Source organism: Ictalurus punctatus, chromosome 10 (assembly GCF_001660625.3).
Source record: "Ictalurus punctatus breed USDA103 chromosome 10, Coco_2.0, whole genome shotgun sequence".
NCBI classification, from domain to species: Eukaryota; Metazoa; Chordata; class Actinopteri; order Siluriformes; family Ictaluridae; genus Ictalurus; species Ictalurus punctatus.
The window spans coordinates 11,200,470-11,218,306 of record NC_030425.2 but is presented as its reverse complement, the minus strand read 5'-3'; the positions used below and the strand labels follow the sequence as shown (position 1 = coordinate 11,218,306).

General features: G+C 35.8%; 1 protein-coding gene across 10 annotated transcripts in view; it reads left to right on the top strand.

The window, feature by feature from the left end:
- mcf2l2 (MCF.2 cell line derived transforming sequence-like 2) overlaps window positions 1-17,837 on the top strand; it is an 83,698-nt gene that overhangs the window by 26,094 nt on the left and 39,767 nt on the right. For 8 of the 10 annotated variants that reach the window (XM_017478128.3, XM_017478134.3, XM_047158135.2 and 5 more), the window contains exons 5-15: window positions 2,070-2,189; window positions 3,223-3,339; window positions 4,435-4,584; window positions 4,758-4,882; window positions 7,858-7,972; window positions 8,063-8,182; window positions 10,438-10,629; window positions 11,049-11,240; window positions 13,348-13,525; window positions 14,073-14,173; window positions 14,311-14,399. In XM_017478128.3, the coding sequence (XP_017333617.1) occupies window positions 2,070-2,189; window positions 3,223-3,339; window positions 4,435-4,584; window positions 4,758-4,882; window positions 7,858-7,972; window positions 8,063-8,182; window positions 10,438-10,629; window positions 11,049-11,240; window positions 13,348-13,525; window positions 14,073-14,173; window positions 14,311-14,399 (1,499 nt within the window). Of the gene's footprint in view, window positions 1-2,069; window positions 2,190-2,485; window positions 3,109-3,222; window positions 3,340-4,434; window positions 4,585-4,757; window positions 4,883-7,857; window positions 7,973-8,062; window positions 8,183-10,437; window positions 10,630-11,048; window positions 11,241-13,347; window positions 13,526-14,072; window positions 14,174-14,310; window positions 14,400-17,837 lie in introns of those variants that run through there. The other 2 variants (XM_017478127.3, XM_017478135.3) reach the window with 2 other exon arrangements.

Genomic DNA, 17,837 nt, shown 5'->3' with positions numbered 1-17,837 from the left:
AATACACAGCGTTCCTCTAGGGGTATTAGGATTTCTCGGAGCAGACATTGTAACAGATAGTTGCAGAGTTTCTTCTGTGTTTTAACTACAACTTCTTAACCGTTAAGAAACTCATAAACACATTTGTAAGAATTCTGGTCAGCAAAACATCCAGAAATCACACGTCTCTCTCTCTTTCACACAGACAGACAACTGCCAGGAAAGATCACACATTCAGATCAAACAGTGTTACAGAGGTCATGAATTTACACGAGTTGACTGTAAGCCAGTGGGGACATGGGATGTCAAAGCATAGACAAAATCGCATGTATTTACTGACAGTTCTGTATAAGTGTCCTTGTTGGCAAGCCATTTTCCAAAATCGTGTTTATAGTTGAAACAAAACGCACGATTCTTTTAAACGGCACTTTTAAACGTTTTCCCTCCTAAAGGTTAATGTTTAGAATGTATATAAAAACATTTTTTACATTTCTTTGGCCATATCGATGGTTTATCTGTTTCAGGGGTTTTATTTCAGTAAATGTTTATTCAAAGTCACGCCGTTCTCCCAAAAACCTAATCAACAGTTGTTTTCATATATTTCACAAGCACACTTTCTGCTCATATATATTCACATTCAACCATCATGCTTTCTATAACAATGTGGTTACACAAAATGAAATCCCCCACATAGTTACACACCAATATTAACCATTTGATTCTCTTTTCTGACATCAGACATATTTCACCGAAACCATCCTTAAGCTTCAAAATAAAACAATACCACAAAAGTAGTTTCAGAAACAAACATTCTCTTATACCACAAAAAGGTCTACATTTGTGTGTGATTGATTCAGGGAGAAACACGTTTCACAACAGTGTCATTTACATAAACACATTTGTTGGGAGAGATCCCCCACAATACACAAAGATTCTTTTAGCCAGCACTTTAACATTTTTACCTCGTAAGGATCTTTGTTTAGAAGTCATGTAATATGCGCTATTCTTTTTAAACAGCTCTTTTAACATTTTTACCTCCTAAAGTTTTTATGTGTTTTTGGAATCCTAGTAATGCGGATTCTTTTAAACAGCTCTTTTAATCATTTTTACATCCTAAAGGTTTGTGTTTAGATTGTGTGTAATACAAACGATTCTTTTACACAGATTATTTTTTTAAAAAGACGCTTTACCTCCTAAACCTTTCATTCAAAGGTAAACCGGGATCCCTAAAGACATAATCAACAATTGTTTTCATTTATTTTCACAAAACAAATATTCTACTCATATCTGTACACATTCAAACATCATGCTTTTCTAACAATGTGTTTACACAAACGAAATAACGCCACAAAGTAACACAAACACAGCCCCATATTAAAAACATTATTTCTTTTCAGACGTATTTCACCCCACCAAAAACCAAACTCATTAACATAAACACATTTTGTCGGGAGGGGGACTATTCCCCCCAACACACACCTCTCCACATCACCCCCAGACACAAAGGAGCCAGATTGACCATCTGATAAACTCCATAGGGTTACCCCCCTCACCACCCCTACAGACCTGTCAGTCAGGGAAGCACAGAGGGTCATAAATTATCACACACAACACTTTGATTGACAGTTTGACAGAAAGTGTATGATATAACTACTAATGTGAATGTCACATTTACCATGTAATAAGTCAGAGTGGATCCTGTCACAGACAATAATTTGACCCCAGTTCAGATAAGAGAAGTAAAGATTAATCCCAGGTGTCAAATTCCAGTGTTTCAGCAGCAGACAAGAGACAAAAGAGAATATGTCAATATATCAGCAGAAGATAAACAAATAAACAACTGTTCAAAGTTACAAATATGTGCAGAATGAGACAGAATTAAACCAATTATATTCATATGCAAGTAATATCACCCATGCAAATGTACAAAACTGTGGTGATTTGCAACTTACTGTTTTTTTTTTAAAATTGTTTTTAAAGAGTGTTACACAATGCAGATATGCATTCATGACATTAAAACATTTATGAGATCAAAACATGAGTACTTGGGTTTGGGGGCTTTTTGACATGTTTTTTTTCATGGTCAACAGGGGGCATTTCCAGGCAACCTGCAACTAGTCCTAGTCCTGAGACCGTCACGGTTCTTTCAAAGGGCCATCGCTGACATTGGCATCCGGTTACGCCGCGATGACTTTAAAATGAAGGTACCGGTAAGCATGCTTCATCAGTGTTCACCTAAACCCACAGTGTATAAAGCATCTCAGAGTAATTACAACTATCGCATCATGAGAAAAGAAAAGTGAATGTGGATCAGTCTAGATGGACTTTGAAATGCCTTATATGCTGTGGGTTTTGATAATGATTGCCACTCATATTGCAGAAGTGGAAATGAGTCACTGTTGTGCAAGTATGAGCATGTTTTAGTGCTTTAGCCTCAGGTACCAAGGTGGAATGTTTCTTATGGGGCGGGTCCTGTAACAAAACTTTTACTGCAGTGATGATTGTACTAAAACTTAACCAACAAATATTGCATTAAAAACCAATATTATACTACTACTACTACTACTACTACTATTACTATTACTATATATAGTATATCACCAGTTTCTTCAGTTAGGAAATTCTGATTAACAAGAAACAGCACTGACTTGCTGTTTCTTGTTAATAACCAGCATTACCGGGTTTTCCTAGCATGACCAGATATTCTGAAATTTCCTGGTCTAATCAGCTTTTATGTACAAAGCACTAGGTTTAAAAGAGTGCACATGATATTCTCTGGTATGTTTTCCAAAACTATTGCAAAATGCCCCCCAAAATGTGCATTACACTTTATAGTAATCAGGCATAGTTTCATGCACAACATAGTTTCATGCACAACATAGTTTCATGCACAGCTGCATCACCACCCCCACATACCACAAGCTCAACTTAAAGATATACGTGCTTCCTGTGTGGTGATGTTTCTAATGTTGTTTAGATGCTGGTAGGTTAGTGAAAATATACTATCATGATACATTAAGTCATTTACTACAAGAATATGCTGTAAAATGAGGAAACAAAGGAAAAGAAATTATATTTTGAGTATCAGGAGCCTGGATTCTGTCATATCACCTAGATCTAGTGTGCATGGTAATGGTTTTGCATGAACAAACCCATATGTGTGTTATATGTATATGTGATTTGATTACTCAGATTAATCAGGGTCACTTCTAGAGAATTGTCCACGTTTTGCTTGTCTTTCAGATTGTCATGCTGAATTCCCTGTCAGATCTTCACGGCTATGTGGATAAAGGTCAGCTGACATGTGAATTAGGTGGAAGTCTGCAGTACTGTCACAGTCAGTGGATCCACCACAGGACAGTGAGTCAGTGATTTCATTCATGATAAGCTTTCTATTTAAAACTAGTGCACAACCTGTCCAACTTTACAGTTTACTTTCTTTCAGTCCTCACATCAAATAATATCTCATGTACTGCCTTCTTTCTCCTTCACAATACTGCACTGTAAAACCAGATAGTTCATTCTTCTCAAAAAATCTGAGGAAACTAATTCAAAATCAATTTTTTTATGCCAAATACGCTTAAATATAACAAAAATTTAACTTAAACTTGTTTTATTTAAGTGTATTTGGCTTGAAGAAATTGATTTATCAACTTAAAAAAATTTGAGGTAATTAGTTTCCTCAAAGTTTTTGAGTTAAATGAACTTATCCGGTTTTACAGTGTGCTAGACTACCTCCTTCCCTATCTTGTCACTGCTAGACTACATCCTTCCCTATCTTCTCACAACACTCAAGTTCTTATTCATGCTCTGGTAACATCCCGTATTGACTATTGTAATGCCAATCTTTTTGGCTTATCTGATAAACTTCTCCACCAGCTCCAAGTCATTCCAAACTCAGCTACAAGAATTATTACTCACACAATGTCCACTGACCATATCACACCCTCCCTCATTCAGATCCACTGGCTTCCTGTATAACAACGAGTTCATTATAAAATTCTACTGCTCACTTTCAAAGCCGTTCATAATCTGGCTCCCTCCTACCTTTCACATCTTCTCCATCCTTATACCCCCGCCTGTTCTCTATGATCCTCCTCAGCTGCTCTAATCACTGTTCCAGCTTTTAAACTCAGCACTTTCAGTTGCTCTGCACCCAAACTCTGGAACTCATTCCCACTGTATATCCATCACCCATTTCACAGTTCAAATCCCAGATTAAAACACATGGGTTTAAATTAGTTTATTCATTATCATTAACTCATCTATATTATTGCTTTATCTATTTTAATTTTGTGCCTCTATTTTAACTGTGCTTCTCTTATTGTATGTTGTTTTTCTTGTGGTACTGTAAGGTGAGTGTTATGAAAAGTGCCAACAAATAAAATGTTGTTATTATTATTATTATTATTATTATTATTATTATTATTATTATTATTACTTTGTGTTATCTAGGCCATTGAAAACTTTGCTGTGACGGTGAAGACCACAGCCCAAATGCTTCAGAGATTTGGAACAGACTTGGCAGAAACCGAACTTCCCAATGACGTTCAATGCACCAAAGATCTCCTAACAGCTCACACAGACAAACATGACAAGCTTCAGGTAGTTAAGCTCCCAATCATAGTCCAGTTGTTGTCCATTGTCCATAGTCCAAGTCTACTTGTTGTTCATTAACAAAACATGTTATGAAGAGATAGACAGAGCACATGAAAATATGGAAAATGTGTATCATCACGTGTATCCCAAACTGAAATTGTGCTTCCTTTGTGTTTCAGGATGAACTGAAGTTGGCTCTGAAACAAGGGACCACATTGCTTTCGTGTATCAAAGACCAGGCCAGCAAAGCCGAGAACCACAAACTAAACCCAGACGAAATGGAAAATCTAACCACAGTGGAAAGGTGTACTAAAAACTTACTCAGCTGTCTTTTTTTCTCCCCAGAGTATTACACATTATGAATTATTATATGAATTGTTCAATAACTACAATAGGAAAGGTGTTGAGTTAGGAGTTTAAAAGTTTCTGGGAGTTTAAAAGGTAAACATTTATTCATTAAACCACTAAGGCTTTATTTATATATTTATACTTTGTAATTATATATATATACTTTGTAATTTTATATATATATTTATATATATATTTATATATATATATATATATATATATATATATATATATATATATATATATATATATATATGTGTGTGTATATATATATATACAATTACAAAGTATCTTTATATTAAAACACAAATAACTATAAGAAACATTCATTTTGAGCAGTCAATAAGCATCAACTACATTACTGAAATTATTAGCATTTTACCATATAATCACTATCATTTGCTATATCTACTTTTCTGTAACTATTTGTTTTAATGATAATTATGTTTTTCTAAAGGATTATATTAGCCCTGGCAATTGGCTTAGCCCTCATCAGGTCTCATCTGCTGGTCAGTTAATCATCAGCTTTAATGAGTAACTAATCTGCTGTCTGTACTATGAATAGCATTTTATAATTACATGACACAAGTAGGGCACTGAAATAATATGCTTCAGACACACAGATTCTTAAATTAATCTTTATATTAAAAAATATGAGCTTTATATATATATATTTTTTTTTAAAAAGAAGCTCTGTAGGAAACATTAGTCAATTTGTAGAGATGCACCAATACTAAATTTCTCAGCCGATACCGATAACCGATTATTCAGAGTGATATCGGCCGATACCGATAACCCATACAGATAGTTCTGCCTTTTATGCCTTCTTTTAAATTAATAATAATTAATTCCAAAATTCTGAAAGAAATGCAGATAAAAACTTTTTTCTCTTAATTTCAACAAGTTGTTTCACAGTAACTGGTCTCATACACAGAAAACACATTACTCACATTAACATTAACACATGAACTAAATTCTGAAGATTAAAGTAAGATTTCTTAACTTATTGAAATTTATTAATTCGTATTGACATTGACTGAATTCTAAAAAAAACCTCCTGCTATTCTCACATTCACTCTCCACAAACAAAAGCATTTCTACTTCATCACTGACATCAAACTGGTAATATATAATATCAACTTTTATATATATTAACATTAACTGGATATGAAATATACTACTCTACAAATATATTTTTCTGTGCAATATATACTTTTTTGTCAACTCATGTTCATTTAATCTTTCAGCGGTGTACTGGCGCTTTAATTCAATGCAAGCAGCTCGGCAAAAAATACATTTAGACTCAATGCCGAAACTCCCGCTTCACTGCTGCAGCATCCGGTGTAAAATTTTAGCAGTGCAGAGATTACAGAGATTACAGACTGCAGTTTTGTCATCATTCCACACAAGACATCATCTTTACACACAGCACAAAATCGATGTGTTTTCCTGCCCTCTTTTGATTGACAGGATATAATCAGCCCTGATCATCAGATCTTTTTAAACTATCGGCCGATGGCCCATAGTGTGAAAAATTGCCTTTATCTACCGATATGTTGGTGCATCTCTACAAATTAGTCTTATGACTAATATATATGTACTATATTGCTCTATTATTATACTAGCATATCATTAGGATAACTTGCTTTATCTAACTTGCTGTATTTATTTTTTAGCATTTGTTATTTACTAATCTAAATTATCATTCTAGTGCTGGCAAAAAAAAAAAAAGAAAGAAAAGGTTAGTTAATCCTCAGCACTTGTAAATGATAAGTGTTGGATAATTATTCATCTCTGAAAGCTGGACACACACTGTAATAGTTTAGTTTTACTGTTTCTTCAAAAATGTACAAAATGAATTGTATATATGTGACATTCAAAGAAAAAATGTGCTCAAACCTATATATTTATATCTATTGTCTCGTGACATTGCACCAACTGCCTACTACAATGGCTGAAAGGATGTGGTTATTGAACATGAATAGAAGAGCATATAAGCACGTATATTTTCCTACATGCATTATAAACCAGGTCACACATGAAGGTGTAGTACCAGTATATTCTCCATATGTTCAAAATTTCTGTAAAATGAATGCATGTTTTTAACCACAAAGAGTTCATCAGTTAGTTGTAGTCATTGTGTCACCAGGGCTGGAAAAATGACAGAAAAAAACTGTACCTAAGTAAAAGTATTCTTAATACTCAATTGAAAGTATAGAGGCAAAAGTCTACTTGAGTGAAAGTCACTGTATCTATGCTTCAACATGCACACATATTCATGACCACAAGTATAGATTTATCAATTTATAAAAAATGCAGTGATTGATGCAGTGATTCTTTTAAAGGAAGATTTTGTGTTTTTATGGGGGAGGCAAAGGACATCATTCTCATTCTGTACGAATCACTGGTAAATCCAGCGAAACCTAGAAAAAATTGTTTTTCATCATGATATTTGAGATTTTTAACAAATACTTTGACTTCAAAAAAAAAGTATGGTGCTTTTCTCTCAAATTTGCTTGATTAAAAGTATTCAATTTCAATAAAAATTGAGTAAACTGCAAATCTTTCTAAATAGTACCTAAGTACATAACAAGGAACATATTATCAAGTATTTTTCACCCCTGTGTATTATACTATTCTATTTGTTGTCCATATCAGTAAAGAGGATGTCATATATATATATATATATATATATATATATATATATATATATATATATATATATATATATATATATATATATATATATAAAATCTGTCATATACAACCCCATGGGAATTGGGGTTGTAACTCTGTCATATATAATATATTATAATAACAATAATAAAAGTAGCATGCCTTTAAAAGTAAGCCAAATAACAAAAGCTATGTAGTTTAAAACTAAAGTGATATACTATGTGTGTATGTGTTTCCTTGTTTTGATTATTTCAGGTTGTTAGCTCAGCTGGATGAGACTGAAAATGCGTTTGAACAGTTCTGGTCCAAACATCACTTGAAGTTAGAGCAGTGTTTGCAGTTAAGACATTTTGAGCAGGACTTTAGAGAGGTAATCATAAACCACATCTCATACAGTATTCATTTTACTAAGTGTGGGTGTGAAATCCTTCCAATGTATGTTTTGTGTGTGTGTGTAAAGGTGAAACTGTCTCTGGACAACCTGATGGAGAATTTGCTGACACTTTCAGACAGCGGAGACGGGGCTAGCCGCATTGAGCAGCTCCTAAAAGACCTGAGGAGCATGCAGGACAGAGCTCAGGTTGGACTCATCAGCTCCTCACAGCACTCACTTGCAGGGCAGACAAAAAAATAGTGTAATAATTCAAAGGTGGACAAGTGAAAAAACTGTATTAGTCTCATTCTTTGGTTGCCTGGAAACCTAAAAAAGTGGTTGCTAGCAAAATGTTAGTTTGTTGCTAATGCTAGTTAGATTGTTAAGTGCTTTAATACATACTAAGTGAACACGTCTTCCTTTATAATCTTCTAGCAAAGTTTCCAACTGTGAGATTCAGAAGCTTGTGCTGTAGTTATAACATCGATGGGCATCACATCACCATGAAGCGCATTACGTTTAAACAGGCAACCCCGATTCCGAAAAAGTTAGGACAGTATGGAAAATGCTAATAAAAACAAAGAGGAGTGATTTGTCAATGTACTTTGACTTGTAATTAAACAAACAAACAAAAAAACGTATAAAGACAAGGTATTTGATGTTTTACCGGATCAACTGCATAGATTTTTGAAGGTACACATTTATTTTGAAATTGATCCATGTAACACATTCCAGAAAAATTGGGCAATTTAGGACTAATAGCGATGTGAGAAGTTGAAATAAGAAGGTGATGTGAATAAATAATAGCCCAGACATGAAATCTGCTTGCTCAAATTCTAAGGGCTACATGTTTGATCACCCCTGTAATGTAAATGAAATAGCCACATTATCTTCCTCTATGTAAAAACGCTTTTAAAACCCTTTTAAACCCTTTTAAAATGTCAGTAATAATATTAAGGAGATCAGAATGAAGTGACAGAATGTATGCAACAAAAAAAGTCAGAAAAGCCTGTTACATATTGTAGGTAATTCATGTATTATAAAGCAGTCCTTCCAGGATTTTGCGATCAGAGAAATGAACGGAAAATCAAAGAAACTCCCCAATATTCCCAGGAGCTTGCAATTTTTAAAAATTCTCGCAGATTTTCACAGATTTGGGCCAAAACATGTCATGTGACATCATCAGCAGGGTTAGGAGATGTTACAGTTACAAATTACTGCATAAAAAAGTAATCAGTAACATAATCCAAGTATCACAATATAAAAGTAATGTAATATGATTACTTTTGGATTACTTCAAGATCACATATGTAAATAAAGTCTAGAGAAAAGCAATATGATCTGAAATACTTTTAGAGCTTATTTTAGAGCTTAAAACATGTTCAGTGTTTGGATTTGTTTTAAGAAAATAAATAAATGAATAGAAGATCAATGTTCCTGATGCGGGTTACATTACATTAAAAAAAAGTTATGGTGACCATATTCTGGATTTTCAAAAAGAGGACACCTTTTTTTGTGTCTTAATAGGGTTCAAAAGAATGTTATTATGAATGCAGATTTGAATACACTGAAAAAGTCACACTGTTAGCACTATTAGCATCACATATATATGTATAAGTTCCTACATTCTTTTGAATGTCCATGGAATAAAATAAAATATCAGATGCCATGAGTGTACCTACTGGATCATTCACACATTTGAATGAGCAATGAAGCCATGAAATTAAAAATGACCTTATATGGCCATGGCCATTGTTTCGACTCAGGACAGCTGTCATTTGCTGCTATTGTCAAGCAACTGTTTGACGCGGTACACAACAGGGATTCACCTTCATGTATTCAGCGAGAGTAGGCTAATGGATGAGAGATAGGAATTTGTCCAGTAGTTGCTGCAAGCCTTTTATAATCGACCGCTTGTGAGAATTATGGAGAGGGGTTGCAATGCAAAAATGCATACACATGATGCAGTGTTAGACCGACCGGACGCTTTTTTATGGTCCAAAAAAGAGGACATGTCTGGGAAAAAGAGGACGTATGGTCACCCTAAAAAAATAATTTCAGAAAACAATGTGTGTTCATTTCTAGCAAATTAACTTTGTGTAAAATTTATTTGCGTATGCAGCAGGAGGTTGCTCATGTGAGTAACCACAAGAGAGAACCAGGACTATAATCAAGCAGCTGTCTATATTGTGTTATGTCATTCACATGTGTTATGTGTATTCATTTCTTTGGTTTTAAATGGAAAAAAAAATTAATCCATGTAGTATTCCCATTTTTTACCAAATGTACCTGTAATCTGATTACTTTGTTACAGTTACGTCAACAAAACAGGGTAATCAGATTGTGTTGACAATTTCTAATAGTTCTGAGGCCATGCAGAAATTCCTGTACAGACTGATAAAGGGACAAATCTTTGAACCTTAATATCTTCTGACCTATAATATGTAATTGTGCACTGACAGGAATCTTTGGAGAAGGCACAGCTGCACGCACTGCACGGTGACCAGTTAATCCAGAGCAACCACTACGCGGTCGACTCCATCCGGCCCAAGTGTGTGGAGCTGCGGCGCATTTGTGATGACTTCAGCAACGAAGCCAAAAAAAAGAATGACTTCCTGTCCAAATCACTTGAGATCCATACATGGATAGAGAAGGTTGGTGGAACAATTAAAAAGAACCAGTAAGCCTTAATCAATTTAATGCCTTCTGACAGTTGAGATTTGTAGGTGAGTGTAATGTAAACAAAACCTTTTATGAGATGGCCATAATATCTCCATATAACCCATGGAACAAAGAATGATTTATGAAGGACATCTTGTAGCTCATCACTTGCATCTCATTTGTCAGCATGAAAGAGAAATGCTGTTCTGTCACACCTGCTCAATGGAATGAATTGTCAGTGTCACGTCAATGAGCAGATGAGAACGTCTGTGTTCATAACATGCTGAACCCAAAGAACACAAATTAATCATGTCATCTTGCACTTTTCATACAATTGAAGACATTATTATGGCTTCATTCTCCATCAGTATGAAAATAATAAGATTCCAGAGTGTTTTCTGTATGTGTGCAGGTGAGCCACTGGTGCGAGAATGGTGTGTACCTGCTGGCATCACAGGCTGTAGATAAGTGCCAGTCTCAGGAAGGGGCAGAAGCAGCTCTGCAAGACATTGAGAGGTACATGTTGACAGCTAAGGAGCAGCAGCTCAGCCAGCTCAAAGACCTCTACAACCAACATGAGATGGCTCTCTCTGATCTCATGAAGGTTTGTAGCTTTTGTTATTTCCTTAAATAGAGAATGTGTCACAAATGTCAAGTGAAGAGGTGCTATTTTTGAGGTGAGAATGTGTGATGTTGATTCATGTAGTGCAAGACAACAGGTCCATAACAGATCTGCAGTCCCCTCCAAAATACTGAAACGCCAAGAATAGCTCTTTCGTTTTTCGTTATACACTGAGACTGATGGATGCGAGATGATAGATCAGAATTTCAGCTTTAAAAAAAAGAATAAACCGACATGAAGATCAGAGAGCTGTCCATACCACAAGATGCAAAACACTCATCAGCAGTAAGAATTGGAAAGCCAGATTGAAATTCACCAAGAAATACAGAGATGAGACACAAAAGTTAACCTCTAACAAAGTGAGATGAAAGACACATACAAGCCCCTCAATAAAGCACAGTGGAGGTAGAGTCATGGTTAGGGCTACATCATTACAAATGATGTAATGAGGTGTTACATCTTTTATGGATGGTGTAACTCATGATGGTAGCAGCAGAATGAATTCAGAACTTTACAGAAATATTCTGTCTACCAATTTACAGAGAAATCTAACTGGAAGGAATTTTATAATGTAACAAGATAATGACCAAATGCACACTGCCAACACAAAAAGGACAAAAATGGAAGTTTTTCGACTGGCCAAGTCAGTCACCAGACCTTAACCCAATTGAGCCTTCATTTCATATATTGAAGAAGAGACTGAAGGGAAAAACCCCAGAAACAAACAGCAACTGAAAGAAGCTGCAGTACAAACTTGGAAATGAAAGCTTTCATCTCATATTCATCTTTTGATCTCAAACCCTAATGCCTTCAGTCTTTATCAGACAAAAAAAAGGAATTGGCCTTGCCATTACAATACTTTTTGAGGATACTGTAATTTGCCCCAAAATTGTGTTAATATCAGATCTATCACATTCAAAATGGTATTATCTTGACTTGAAACAAAGGCTTTAAAGGCTTGTTAAAATCCTGTAAAAATATACTAATAGTACCCCACTTAAATGTAAATAAGCTACTACAATTAAACTACCTAATCGTTTTATGTATACGATAATATTAAGCATGAGTCCGATTTCGCACACCCACATCATGTGATTAACAGGATGGCTACCAAAATGAATTGTCACACCATGTTATGATAGCGATGAGAAAATGAACACCATGTCCTTGAGTAGAGCCCACAAAAACCCCTAAGAAGGCACAGTGCAATATGTGTTGTGAAAAGCTGAAGTGGAAAGTGAAGTGGCGCCAATGATGAACCAACAGACAGGTCTGTTAAATGAAGGTTGAAAAAGACTAAAGAGGAAATGCAAATTTAGTAAGAGTGGTCATGAGTCTTAGAACAGGTGAATAGGTGGAGTGCATTAATACGATTGCTATAGTAGCATTCGATTAGTATTTGGCTTTATTGAAAATATGACTCTGTACAGTATAAGCTACTTCTTCTAAAAGTGTGCCATTCAATTTTGTTCCTTTTTTCCTTTGCTCAACTTCAACTTCTACAATTGATTTGTTCTATTTGCTTGTGCTATGACAAGGGATGCCAAATCTGTACAACAAAAGAATTACCTAGTTTGGAAAGGGGACAAAATCATGCTTCTGTTAACTGCATGAAGTTTACTTAATAGAGTCTTTTTGTATGATTCACCCTCAAATGCATGTGGCTTTGAGTGTTAATGCATATGATGCTTAAATGACTTGCTTAGGCTCATACTCCAGTTTTTTACATAACATGAAAAGTTATCTGTGGTAAAAAAAAGTTATTTTTTTATAGGTTGTTTTATTCTTTTTAAATTGGTGCAAAACAGTTTTGCAGTAGAGAATAGTGTAAGATTTATTAGCTAGATTATTATTACATAAGTTTGCATAAAACACTAAATGAAATTGAAATGAGGTAGGTCATGATTTTACTACAAACAAGCATAATGCATGCTGTACTAAAAAATAAAGAATTGAGATGCATTAGGAATTGATTTATAATCCCATTACTGGCCCAAACATTTTGCAAACGTTACCTGAGGGCTCCCTTCAGACATAGTGTTTTTTTTTCTCACATTTGATCAAATCTGTTTTACAACTTCCCCTGCAGATCAATGTGCAGAATGCACTGAAAAGGCTGGAAGAGGTGCATGAGATGTTTGAGAAGAGACACATCAGTCTAAAGAGGCTGTCAGCCAAGCAAACCAGGCCCGTGCAGCCTGTGGCTCCACGTCCTGAATCTTCTCCGAAGCGCCCTTCACCGAAAAGCGTGCGACCAACAGGCTCCGGTAAACAAGTGCAGGAAGTCTCGATGAAATCTTTCATCTATTCAACCACTGTGGCAGTTATACCACAAACAGGAACACTAGTGTCTGAGAATCACATGATGATTTAAGTGAAACTGTGTCAAACTTTCGTGTCTTTTTTCTAATACAAAACTTCCGCTGCTTTTATATATATATATATATATATATATATATATATATATATATATATATATGTATATATATATATAGATATATATATATATATAAAACCACTACACCTGCTTCACTTATAAAGCAGTTGGTTTATTTCCCCAATACTTTGTTCAAAAAAGTTTTACTTCTCATTCAGGGATACGGTGGATCCCGGCCACATTGGGTATTAAAAGTCAATTGCAGGAAACGCACACTCATTTACAACTTGGGCCAATTTTGTATGTGTTTTTGAAGCAGAGACCCTGGAGCTCTGAGGCAGTTATACTACTACTACTACTATATACTAGTGGATTATGTTCTGTATTTCTTCATATTCAATATTTTATTGTCTAATAAGCACTACGTTTCTGTCTAGCACCAAACCGAAGAGGTCCAGAGAATAGTTCCACCAAGCACAACACTGATACTGAGCTAGCAAGGAAGAAAAACATTCGCAAGACTAAAGGAGGCATCAAGGTACGTCACACACCCTTTCCGTCAGGCTTGGTTTTATTTGAATGTAGTCAAATGATTGTATGACCTGGTCTAATGCTTCTCCTCACGTGGCCTTGTGTATTCAATGTAAGAAAATTTTGCTTGTGTCCTGTTTTAAGATTGAAGTTATGCATGAGGAGAGTCAAGGAGGTTTGAGCCATGTTCTCATGACCAGCGAGACGGAGGAGAGCCTGTCAAGCAGGCGGCGGTAAGCAATGGTGCCTCACCCCATGTCTTATGTAACCAGGAGGAATTCCTATCATTTGTGGCATTTTGATACAGAATTCACTGTGTCATAGCATCTCAATCAGACCTCTATTAAACCCAGAGATATACATGTATGTGTATATGCATATGAGAAACCCAATTAACTTACAACCCAAATTTCAAAAAAAGTTGGGACAGTATGGAAAATGCTAATAAAAACAAAGAGGAGTGATTTGTCAATGTACTTTGACTTGTATTTAAACAACAAAATGTATAAAGACAAGGTATTTGATGTTTTACCTAATCAACTGCATAGAATTTTGAAGGTAAACTTTTATTTCAAAATTGATGCATACAACATGTTTCAAAAAAGTTGGGGCATTGGCAATTTAGTACCAAGAGCGATGTGACAAGCTGAAATAAGAATGCAATGTAAAACAGGTGAGGAAATCGTCTAATCATAGTATATAAGGAGCCTCCAGAAAAGACCTAGCCCTTCAAGAGCAAGGATGGCTCGAGGCTCACCAATCTGCCAACAGATGTGTCAGAGAATAATCCAAAACTTTGAGAACAACATTCCCCAAAGTAGTATTTTGGGCATTTCCCCTTCTACAGTGCACAATATAATTAAAAGATTGAAGGAATCCGGTCAAATCTCGGAAAACCACTTTTGAATGCGCAGGATCTCCGATCCCTCAGACGTCACTGTCTTAAAAACCATCATGATTCTGTAATGGACATCCTGACATGTGCTCGGGAATACTTTGGTAAACCTATGTTAGTCAACACAATTTGCCGTTGCATCCACAGATGCAAGTTAAGGCTTTACTATGCAAAGCAGAAGCCACACATCAACACTGTCCAGACGCAGTGCTGACTTTTCTGGGCTCGGTCTCATTTGAGATGGACAGTAGCACAGTGGAATCGTGTTTTGTTGTCTGTCGAGTCAACATTTCAAATAGTTTTTGGAGAAAACAGCCATTGTGTTCTCCAGGCCAAAGAGGAAAAGTACCATCCAAGCTGTTATCAGCGTCAGGCCCAAAAGCCAGCGTCTGTCATGGTATGGGGGTGTGTCAGTGCCCATGGCATGGGGAACTTGCACATCTGTGAGGGCAGCATTAATACAGAAAGATATGTACACATTTTGGAGCAACATATGCTGCAATCCAGAGCAGGGAAACACTAAACCACATTCTGCCTAAACAAGCGCGTGGTTGTGTAAGCAGAGAGTGCGGGTGCTGCACGCAGAGCATGGCCTGCCTGCGGTACTGATATGTCTCCATTTGAGAATGTGAGAATGAAGTACGAAATAAGGCAACAAAGGCCCCGTATAGTTGCGCAGCTGAAGAAATGCATAACGGATGAATGGGGAAAATTCCACTTGCTAAACTCAACCAAATGGTGTCTTCACTCAGTGCCCAAACACTTAATAAGTGTTATTAAAAGGTAATGAGGAAAGGTGATGTTACACAGTGGTAAACACTCAACTCTCCCAACTTTTTTGGAGTGTGTTGCAGTAAGTGTTGCAGAGTGTATATTTTCAGAAAATAAATTCAATTCACATTAAATAATGTGTTAATAATGTGTTTTCAATATAGTACATGGTGAATTTTCAATTTTTTTTTTTTTGCATTTTCCATACTGTCCCAACTTTTTCCAGAATTGGGGTTGTATATCAGCAGAGGGAAAATACTAGGGAAAATGTTTTGTGTATATTTAAATGTATTAATGTCTGCCTTAGAAATCTGCCAGTACAAAGTGATGATTTGTGTTACGTTTATATTTAGTTTTTCTTTAATAAACACTGGTGAAGTCAGGATTAGGGGGTTTCTTGGGATTGTTTTGGTCTGGCTGTTAGTTTAACCCCAAGATATATTATTAGTACATTATAATACACTAGATTAGCAAGTAGCGGAAAAATAGCAGTGGCAAACTACTGGTATATTAGAGCCCATCCTTATTTACTTTATTTATTTTTTTTAATACTTAAACAGTGATCTTAAGTCCCTCTGTGTCAAGCTCCCAAAAAAAGTCTGGGGTAGAAAAAGAATACAAATTCATAAAACTTCTACTACTGTTCATATGGAATTATTTAGGAAGATTGATGTGGTCTGTGAGAACCGTCTTTGTAAATACCAGTGACAGGAAGTGTTCCGAGTCCTGGCCTGCCTTTGGAAAAAAAAAAAAAACAGGGGAAAGGTTTGGAGATAGGGCTGCACAATTAATCGGATATCGATCACGATTATGATTTTGACTGCCCATGATTAAATGAACATGATCGACTGCGATGTTGACGTTTAAAGCTCGTCCTCCGCTCATAGAAAACTCCGCTGTTTTCTCCACTCAAATCAAGCGCTTCATACACTTACAGCCAATCACATAACGCGGCGCAGGGATGATGTCATTTTGTAGAGCCAAAACCTGGAAATGGATTTAGAATTTTAGCGCTCGAGCTGCCAGTTTCGCTGCGAGCTCCAACGCTTTGCACAATGCTAAATGGCACTACAAAGGTTGTTGGACATTAAACCTCATCACGCCGAACGGGAAAAAACTTTGCAGATAAACTCAGGGCTCTACAGTGCAACCATTTCAGTCGCATTTACTACTGAAGTACTTTGTGCGACTGTGATTAAAAACTGCAGGAAGTCCAAAATGCATCTACATTGCGCAACAGTTACTTTTACACTGCTTTTCATCTCCTCAGTCAACCGAACAAGTGTGGAAAGACTGCAGAGAATCCATTATGATGACGAGTAACACTGAACATCATCTGCTTCTCTCAACTTCCTGATCTCAGAACCGCCATCTTTTATTTATCACGCACTATGTTCCTAAATTCTGTCATAATTGACAAGCTCAAGTTTTCTCATGCCTACTTGTGTGTTATCTTGTGGCACATTAACGCTACTATCTCTTAAAAAAAAACACTAAACTTCAACTGTGCTCCTGAATTTTTGTAATCTCCTAAATGAAATTGTCTTGCATCTCTCCTCTTGTAAATACTGCTTACAGGAGTGTCTTTCCTGTCTTTCCTGCCTTTCCTGCATTCGCCTGAATTGTTTTCATTTAGTTGCATATTGTTATATTTGATGCATATTTTCATTTGGTTGATGGCATTTTTACTTATCCTATATTTTGGGTACAATTTTATTTATATTTTGCTTCTACAAGATGATGCACTTTAAGGATCAGTCTAATTTGATGCAAAGATTTGTACATTAGCAGGAATGTAGCACAGCATGGAGATGAAAGCAGCGGTCTGTTTATTTAAATGTGAAAGTGCAATAAAAATATGTTGTCCCTAAAATCAATGAATAATCGTGATGAATAATCGAGATCTCAGTGTTGATCAAAATAATCGGGATTATTTTGGCCATAATTGTGCAGATGTGTAGTTTAGCAAGAAATGCCAGGTAATGACAGAGACAGAACACAGACA